Genomic DNA, 10,095 nt, shown 5'->3' with positions numbered 1-10,095 from the left:
ATAAAAGCTGGGTTTATGAGATTTGCGAATCCTTGCATTCTGTTTTTATGTAGATTTTACACAGAGTCCCAACTTTTTCGGAATTGGGATTGTAAGTCAGAAACCGTTTTTTGTTCCATTTTATATAGTACAAATAAAAAAAAAATTTTTTAAACCCAATGGTTATTAAATACCACCAAAGCTTTATCTGTCTCCAAAAATGATATAAAATTTATTTGGGTACTGATAATACCTTAACAGTGAAAACTGAAAAATGTCTGGCAATGCCGGTACTGGAGTGGTTAAAGTGCTGTATACAGCAGAATTGTCCTTACTTCTTCCAGGCTCCATCCAGGCTGCATTATTGATACAGCTGATCCATGTTTTTGTTCATTGCAGCTTCTTAGTCGAGTAAAACCATTTTAATATAATCACGTTCTAAATATGCTCATATTTGTACAGCTTTTAAATTTGTGTCCCTGCCCAGCTTATCAGCCCTTGCTTGCTTGAGTTTTTTTAAACATTTGCTTACAGGGTCATCACCGTGGTGTAGATTTTCACAGACATATCCTGTGCAAAGTCTGTTCCGTGCCACTAATAGAATTTACATAGCTCATGTGACTCTCCTTTTATTGATGAGAACGTGCAGGAAGACACTGCACCAAAACATGTTGGGGATCTGCTTTATTACTAAAGAAGGGTGGGGTAACCTGGAGCGTGAAGGAGCACTAGGATTTTGTCTTTCAGTGCTTTATGTTCTTGTATGGAAGCTGACAGGACAACTAGAGTTGATATGAATGGAGAATGCTTAAGGAAAGGGAATACATTTAAACTACGTTCATTTTGAATACCCACTCGTGTGCTAGGGAATGTCAAAACAAAAAAAAACAGGATTTTGCCTTGCACATGACTGAATGAATACAAAGAACACAGCTTCAGTGTATTCACTGGGTAAGGTAAGTGAACATTATCTTTATTAAATCAGTCTTGACAACTGATCTGACACCCAGTGGATGTGTCAAAAATCACTGCATGTCTCCCAGCTGCACAGTTGAGTCAGCCTGAAGTGAAGGGTGATCACCAATGCCATCACTTGAGCAGGGATAGAGAAATCAATTTCCAAAAACACTTCACGTGACACATTTGTGTGATAGAGGAGAGTCTTATCCCTTCATTTCAGTGTTGATTTTCGGAGAGATATATGCAGTAGCGATGAGCCTGGGCTTGGTGCAAACTGACCGACAACCCCTGCTAGGGATGCACCGACACTAGTATCGGTGCTGATACCAAGTATTTGGACGAGTACTCAATGCTCCGATACTTACCTCCGATACCAGAACTTCTGGTCAGTGGGAGATCTCCCTCTGACCACAAGTGCCGAGGGAGCATGGAGCTAGCTTCCTTTCCAAGCCGGGCGGTGGGTTATGACCGCCTTCCAGCTTCCCAATTGGCTAGGAAGCCAGCTTCACTTGTTTCTAGGCAGCCTGGCTTCCTAACCAATCATCATGACTCTTCTCCCAGCTTCCTGATTGGTCAGTAAGCCATGCTGCCTAGCAACAAGTGACGCTGGCTTCCTAGCCAATCAGGAAGGCGGGTCATGACGTGCCGCCCGGCTTCCTGATTGGCTAGGAAGCCGGCTTCAGTTGTTCCTAGGCAGCCTGGGGCCTGGCTTCCTTACCAGTCAGGAATGACAGCACCTCATGACTTGCCTCCCGAATTCCTGATAATCGAGGCACTAGGTATGGGTGAGTGCCCCCCAAAAAATATCGGTACTCATAGTCTATAACGAAAACCCCGTATCGGTGCGTCCCTGACCCCTGCTCCCGACCCAGTCAGTTGTGGAGAGGCACATTCCATGCCCCGCAGCTATGTCACAGAGGGCAGCTGGCTTGGGCAAACTCAGGCGAACTGGGTTCACATCAACCCCAGCCTCATCTCCCTGCAGCATTTCCTTGTGAAGGAAAGCTTTTCTTGTTAAACTGATCATCTGATGTCTTATAATGGTTACAAGTAATAGCCCTATGTAGTATATGGGTGGACAAATAAATATGGAATCCAGGAGCCAGCCATCCAATCCAGGAGACAGCAGGATTTTTTTTTTAGGAGCCAGCCCCATTGACAACTAGAGACAACCGCAAAAGTTAGGTGCCAGATGTCATTTTTCAAGAGCACATGCTCTATGCCTCCTGGTATTTGTCCAGCCCGGTAGCGATATATGCTTACTATTATCAGGCAGTCTCTGAATCTGTATTCGGCAATAGTAATTGTGTTTGGCAGTCAAAGAAGCTTATTATCACATTTAGAAGGTTTTCCAATCTGCTATAAAGTAGGGAGAAGGTTTAAAGTACTGTTTATGCATCACTGTTAACCTATGCATGGATTAGCAGTTACTTCTTCAATAGTGATAAGCCTGGGCTTGGTGTGAAATCAGTTTGGCCAAGCCTGCTCAAAACTGTGACCCAGCTCAATCTGCGTATTCCTCGCCCCTCAGCTATATGGGCCCCTCAGCTCAGGGGTGAGGAATGCCCCCAGCTGCAACTGCTACCATTGATTGGGCCAGGAGGGGGGGTAGCAGTTACAATTTTGGGCGGGTCCTCAGGTGGACCCAGTTTGCACTTAGGCCACTGTTTTTCAACCTTCTTTATCCTGGAGATATCTGCCTGGCTATGACCAGCCTTAAGCTGGCCATACACTTTACAACCATCGCGCCTATGTGCGAAAATGACTATTGCGCCACACATGTTGCATATCACTGCGAACGTCAGCGTGAGAGCAATAATTCTAGGGTCCTTAATCACTCATAACACTAAACTGATGAGCGTTAAAGGCTTTTAAAGCGTCGCCTATGGCCAATTATGGGTATTGTATTTTTTTTGCGATTTCGCTGGTGCGCACAATTTTAAAGTGTGACATGTTTGGTGTCTATTTACCTGACTTGACCCCGCCTTTTATATTTTACCAAAAGTTTGGGTACGAATAAATGTTTTTTCACATAACATGGGAAAAACATTTTTTTCCCCCTAAATTTTCGGTCCATTTTTCATTATATAATAAAAAATAAAAACCTGAGTGGTTATTGAATACCACCAAAAGAAAGCTCTATCTGTCCCCCAAAAATTGTATAAAATTCATTTCAGTACAGCGTTGCATGACGGAATAAATCTCAGTTAAAGTACCACAGCGCTGAATACTGAAAAATGGCCTGGCCAGGAAGGGGGTTTAACACTGCGGTCTTCAAGTGGTTAAAGTGTTTAGCAAATCCAATAATACACTTCTCTAATTTTATGTCTTTTGGCCTGTTAAATATACCATTGAATTCACTCTTTTAGCATACATGACATAGAACATACAAAGCATGCAGTGTGCACAGCACAGAGACTGCAGAAAACAACTTTTCAAGATAAGCAGGTTAATAGGAATCAATTAAAATGGTGATTTAGTCTGTACTGGAAAATCAGGTACGGTGTTGTTATGAAATGGTTGCTAACTCAGTATAGCTATTAATTATCTATCTATTCATTGTTGTGTGCCAAAACACCTGAGCATTGAGGTGCGCTGACAGGGTGCCATGGAGTGCCATTTAAGATGAATGGCATCTCAGTGCAATGTCAGTTGTGTTAACGTGTGTTGTGGTAAGGGTCACTGTAAGGAGTTTCTAATGAAAATCAGTTACAAATCATAATATGAGTTTCCAACTATGCAGCGCCAACAAGAATAATAATAATAAAACTAAATAAATGTGTTTAACTTAACAGTAAACTGTGATCTGCACTTTTTATTTTTATTTTCTCAAGTATTGATGGTATATATGAATGTATATCTGTGATAACAATTTTGGGTACACTGATCCACACCAATTTTTTGTTGATTGATTCACGTTATGTCACCGATCACAATTTACTGTTAAGTTAAACACATTTATTTAGTTTTATTATTATTATTCTTGTTGGCGCTGCATAGTTGGAAACTCATATGATTTGACCCAGTTGTCTTTATTGCTGCAGCCTTTAATTAATTTAATTTGATTAATTCAACTAATTCACTATAGTACATTTTTTTGGACACAGAATTTTTGTTTCATATATCCAGCGCAGAATCAATAAACACATATATCACAAATCATAATATATTGGGGACACAGAAATATAAAGTCCTATAAGACTATAAAGAGATGGACATAAAAGGTGTGAGACTTCAGTAAGGTCACAGTTTTCAGTTGTTAAACCTAACAGATGCATATGGATGAAACCCAGGCACTGGTGTTGGTGGTAATTTTGTGATTATCTGTCAGGAGTGCCATGAATGTGGTGGACTTTACTTCGCTTTAGTCATATTCTGATTGAATCAGCGGTCACTTTATGACTGTACCACAGTTCACAACCCGGTGGTTGTGGTGGCCACAGCTATCCTAATGTTAGTGGTGATTGATCTCTGGCTTTGATTGGGATGATTTAGTCATGTTATTCAGTTCATTCAGGTGAAGAAGGCAGAAGTGGTAGAAGTGATGTCCTTCCTCCTGTGTCCATTGCTTTTTACTCATTGTTTTTGTAGGTTTAGGTCTCTGAGCCTAGTGGTCACTTACCATTTCATTTGCTCCCATGCTGCCCTATACATCTCTCTCTTATCTTCCTTGTGGGTCACAATCACCATGTTCTAGACTTTCAAGTAATTACACGCCTTCAGCCTGATCCCTGCTTGGCTGTGGAGTTGTCACCTTCTTCAGTCTAGGACAGGAAGAGAGGGAGAGCCCCGATGCCGGCAGGAGCAAGTAAATGACCACTAAACCTAGAGAGTGACATCACAAAGGCCACTGAGCCAGACCCTAGGTCAGGTTTTCTACTCTCCACAGTGACCAGTATGTTTCCAGACCTTGCGAATATAGCAGCCTGGCAAGTGATGATAATAAAGCTGCCGACTGACATACTGTGCAGACTGAAATGCACTTTTACCCAGAAAGGATCAGCATGACTTCATGCTTCAACCACACCTTGTGCAAATGAGAACTTTTCACCTGTAAATAACTTTACAACTGGAAATCTCTACAGACACTTATTGAGGGATTTTTTTTTTACTTCATACCACATGGGTAGTTTTGGTGGCTCAGTTCCACTCAAGACAGTTATAAAAATACAGTCAGACGTGCTTTCTAGTGGTATGAGCATCCATACAAGTCATAGCACCATCAGTGGACACAAAGTCTAATTATTCACAATTCTATAGAGCTTCCTCTTCTTCTTAATCCACCACCAAGGTAACAATATAGGTAGTGGACCTGTATTCAAACTCTGTCATTTCCATTGATAAGCTTCTCATTGCTATGTATACCGTTCCAAGAATCAAGCCTCACTTTCCCCATAAAATTGCTTCCATCCCTGTCTGAACTCTGCAGCTGCTTGTACTGTGAATTACGTCCTTCTCAAAGGTCCCCAAAGATCACAACAAAGATTCTAGTCTCTGGTTTCAGTTGCTTTCTAACAGCTTAAAAAAAAAACACTTACCGGTCGGTTGCAAAGATTCTGCTCTGCATGGTAAGGTAAACAGACAGTAATGTAAAAGAACCTGTGATGTCACTATCACTATTTTTAATTTTGAGAATTAATTTCTCCACAATGCCTATAGCTACAGAGGTAAATGGGGGCTTGTTTTAAAGTGTTAGAATATGTAATAGAATTTGTAAATATTTTAGTGTGCATGGGTTGGGCATTGGTTCACTCTTAAGGGCTACGTAAACCGTGGTTCCCGAAATTCCAAATAATATATTTTACTGCTGGTTAAGAATATTTAAGTACCTTAATGTCCATAGTCTGGTGCACTTTAGGCGAATAATTTATGAAAGTACATGTCATTTTTTGTTTACAGATTTTAATCTGATCCAGAGATGGCCTTGTTGGGAATAGTGCCGTGTGCTGGCCATGTCCACCAGTGTGCTCAAATATTAAGGGCTGGAGTGAGCATTGGCACAAACCGCAGTTTACATATGACAAATAGATACGCTGCCAAGGAGTATTATGATGTGGTGGTTGTTGGAGGCGGTGCTGGAGGAATTACCATGGGTGCCCGGATGAAGAGAAAAGTCGGAGCTGGGAAAGTTGCCATCATAGAGCCCAGTGAGGTAAAGTGGCTAATTTTCTGTCTTTACACCACAGTCTGATATTGTATTTCTGTTGGCCATTTATAGATAATATAACAAAACTTACAGAACCTTGTGGCTTTATAATTGTAGTCACAATATCTGTAATCCACACACATTTTGTAATGTGTTAAATGGTCTATTTCTAGGTTTGTTATGTTGTGTATATATTGCATACAGTCAGTTAATAAATAAACTTAAACTATAATAGTTTTACATATTTTGGTGTACAAGGATTAGTGTTTATATTTTTTGCCAGTTTTAGAAAATCATAGCTGGTAGCAGATTGAATTAGGTCAAATGTAATAATACTACATTACAAAGAGGCAAGTGTAACAAGTACATATACCGTAAATATTATCTAAATGTTTTAAACCTAAAGGTATCTCAGATTTCCTTTAAAAAAGTACAGGGTGCTTTCATAACAGAGTTTGCCGAGCATTCTGGACTTTCCAACAAGACAACATTAGCTGCTCACTTTTGGATTGTCTGTCTCTAATTGTGACTCCCTACATAATCCTCAGATCCAGAAACAGGGAATAGGGATGTGTAATTCAGCTGTGTGTGTATTCTGAAGAGAGATAGACAGCAAGAGATTAAATTACACTCTGTTTATGGCACAAATATTTGTAATGCAAAATGTAACCCTTACCTGACTAAAAAGAAAAAAAAATCTTTTATTCTGAACATTATGAACAAAAAAATGTCCAAGACTTTATAAATGCCTTTTAACTTGCCCATTGATGAGTGCTGGTTAAAATATGTTGACCTTCATTTTGTAGACACATTACTACCAACCTATGTGGACTCTGGTTGGTGGAGGTGCAAAGAAGCTGGCAAGTTCTGCTCGGCCTACAGCAAGTGTGATCCCTTCAGGAGTCAAATGGATCAAATCAGAAGTAAAAAGCTTTGATCCTGACAATAACTCCATCCAGATAGATGACAAAGAGGTACTACATTTATTTGTGAAACACAGCTTTTTTTTTAAAGAGTATTCCCCAGAACTTTACACACTTTCACAGATAACCCCTGGAGCCTCACTGATTTCATGTATGAGCTGCAAAATGTAACACTTGGCTAAGAAAACGTTTTGAATACTGAATACTCAAACCATTTTCTTAGCCTAGTGGTATTTGAACACATTGCAATTTTCTCAATTTGGTTATAAAACAAAATGTAGGTAAATATTACAATATCACAGGCACAAAAACCTCTCAGAACTCACTACTCTGGTTAGCTTACCTAGAGTGCATATTTTAGGGGCGCAGTCACCCCAGGACAAACTACACTGCAACAGAAGCTTTTTTAATGGACTGGGGGTATATTGGGGGGTGCTGTGTTAAGCAGCGTATTTAAAATGAGGTACTGTAGCTGTATCTCAGCACATTAAAGTTAAAGTGGTGAGCTGCGGTGCATTGCAGTGTAGGTCTTTTTTGAAGGTGCATTGGGGGGCTATTCAAAATCTTGCATTGTGTGTTTCATATTGCAGAAGCACATAGATTGCAACACTTCTGTGGAATATAAGAATAATTTGACATTTGAATTCCATCCTCACCGCACCTACTCTTTTTACTGTGCAAAGCCCTTTTACTTGCTGAATTTGGAGTGGAGAAAAAGGGAAAGACATAACGGAGCAAGAGAGCAGAATGCAAAGATTACACTGAGTGGTGTGCTGTAGAAGGTAGTGGGGGTTAAAAGTAGGGATGCACCGATACCGATACTAGTATCGGTATCGGTGCCGATACCAAGTATTTGGGTGAGTACTCGTACTCGCCCAAATGCTCCGATACCTAGCACGAGTACTTCCTGTATCTGGAAGCCGGGCAGTGCATCATTACACGCTGCCCGGTTTCCTGATTGGCCAGGAAACGGCTCCACGCTCTCTCGTCACTTGTGATGAGAGAGCATGGAGCCGACTTCCCGGCCAATCAGGAAGCCGGGTAGCGTGCAATGACGCGCTGCCCGGCATTCTGATTGGCCAGGAAACCGGCGTCAGGCTCCCTCGTCATCTCATGAATCATAACATTAAGAAAGTGACCTTAAAGCATTAGTTTGTGTTGCTTTAGAAAAAATGTGACCTGTCCCTTTAAGAAAAAGTATCGGTAATTGGTATCTGCGAGTACTTGATCAAAAGTATCGGTACTCGTACTCGGTCTTAAAAAAATGGTATCGGTGCATCCCTAGTTAAAAGAGAAAGTAATGAATTGGGTTAGAGTTAGCAGATAGAAGAGAGATGAATGCCAAGAGATATACACTGTGTGGTGTGGCTTTCATTGAATAAATGAAGCATACAGACAAGTTAAGTTGTTTGATGTTCAACCGGTTTATGTGTAAAATGCATGATGTAAGCAACTTTGAGCATGGAATGACTGTTGGAACATGGAATGAGGTCTGCAGAACTTCAGATAATTACAAGATCTGCTCTCAACGCTGCTGGAGTCTACTTTATTTATTGCTGCAATTCACATCGTAGAAAGCAAAAAATTAAAGACCAAAGTCAGTGACTGTTTACCACATACAATACAATCTATAAATCAGAGCTTGGCTGTGCCCCTTCCTACCTTTATGTGATCTTTTAATGTGTTAGGTTGCCCCAAGGCCAGGTTCCTCAATGCGCCCCCCTGTACGCAGGCCACATACAAGTGATCTTGGCAACATCGCTGTGATCACTTGTATAAAACAAGCGGTGGCTTCCCCGCTGTACATTTAGCCCTGCTTGCCCAAAGCAGGGCTAAATGTGGAAAACAACCACCCGCCCGGCACCCAGAACTGCATCTCCCGGGCGTCAGGAGATTGGAATTCCACACCCCTGCTGCCTCAAGGCCGGGACTCAGTTGGCCTTGTGGGAAATCCGGCCCTGGTGGCCTCACTGACAAGTACGGAGATAGCAGTGGGCTGGCGGACAAACTCCAGGTTTTCCTGTAAAAGGTGCAGATTGCCTATAATTTCAGCAGTACGTGGCAAAGTCCATCACTCCCTCAGCACTTCCACCATCACTATTTTTTTTATATAATGGTATGTGTTTTACACTGTATTGTATTGCACTTCACTCTTTATACAAGTCTACAGGAATGCAAAAGCAGCTGAAGCAGGTCAGATAAAACTCAGCTGCCGGTCAAGCGTACCAGCAATGATATCTGAATGGTCTCAGAAGCATCTTAAAGAGATGTCACAAGCACACTGCATTTGCCCATTTGAAGTCCATCGACACAGCACCCCTAAAAATGTATGAAATGATTGTTGCTTTACAAATAAATTCTTATACATTTGATTTAAAAAAAAAAAAAGTTACTGTTGTACAAGGAATCCATGTTATGTTTTCATATGAATTTACCAAGGTTATCACAGTTTTCAAAGTAATTTGTTCTTCTGCTGGGTATAAAATTAAATTTGTGTGTAAATAAATCCTACTGCCCATGTGCTAGTCATTGCGGAACTAAGTCGTCTTCAAGAAAAATACAGCAAGTCCAGTTGCCTTGACTTATTTTTTACAGATATACCATGACCTGGATGAATGAGAACTTTCACAGACACATTGCACTTCAGGGTATGGGGAGGCATGTGACTCCCTACCCATCCTCCTGTCTGACAGCTCTGGAGCTTGGTGATTGGCCATTGAGTGCTGTCAAATGCGGGTCAGAGTCCTTCAACCATGTTAAAGCTCCAGATTGCAACAGGACATCCTCCTTCCTACACAGAACATACACTGTTTGTAGCTGAACTAAGCAGAGGGGGAGCAAAAAGAAGATTTCTATGTGCAGCTGCAGAGACTGCCATAAAGTAGCTGTTGCTGAGGCAATGGAACTCACCCACTGCCCCAACAATTCTCATTAAATACCTTAAACTACTTCTTTGCCAGGAGAGGCTAGATGCAGAATTGCATAAAGACGTTCTAAATTCTTTTTTACTAGGTGGCGCTCCTTTCTGAGTGTGTCCTAGGGGCGTCCTGAGGCTGGGTGACACCCGGAGCTTTAGCCGAGTGTCAC

At 41.3% G+C, this 10,095-nt stretch overlaps 1 protein-coding gene across 1 annotated transcript in view; it reads left to right on the top strand.

Moving 5' to 3' along the window:
• Positions 1–5,842: 5,842 nt before the first annotated feature.
• SQRDL (sulfide quinone reductase-like (yeast)) overlaps positions 5,843–10,095 on the top strand; it is a 28,699-nt gene continuing 24,446 nt past the window's right edge. Inside the window, exons 1-3 of the mRNA XM_018568558.1 lie at positions 5,843–6,091; positions 6,892–7,059; positions 7,788–7,790. Of these exons, the coding sequence (XP_018424060.1) occupies positions 5,858–6,091; positions 6,892–7,059; positions 7,788–7,790 (405 nt within the window). The 5' untranslated portion in view covers positions 5,843–5,857. The remainder of the gene's footprint in view (positions 6,092–6,891; positions 7,060–7,787; positions 7,791–10,095) is intronic.

This window comes from Nanorana parkeri, unplaced genomic scaffold, assembly GCF_000935625.1.
Source record: "Nanorana parkeri isolate BGI_ZX_2015 unplaced genomic scaffold, ASM93562v1 scaffold1207, whole genome shotgun sequence".
NCBI classification, from domain to species: domain Eukaryota; kingdom Metazoa; phylum Chordata; class Amphibia; order Anura; family Dicroglossidae; genus Nanorana; species Nanorana parkeri.
This window is presented reverse-complemented; position numbering and strand designations above follow the sequence as displayed.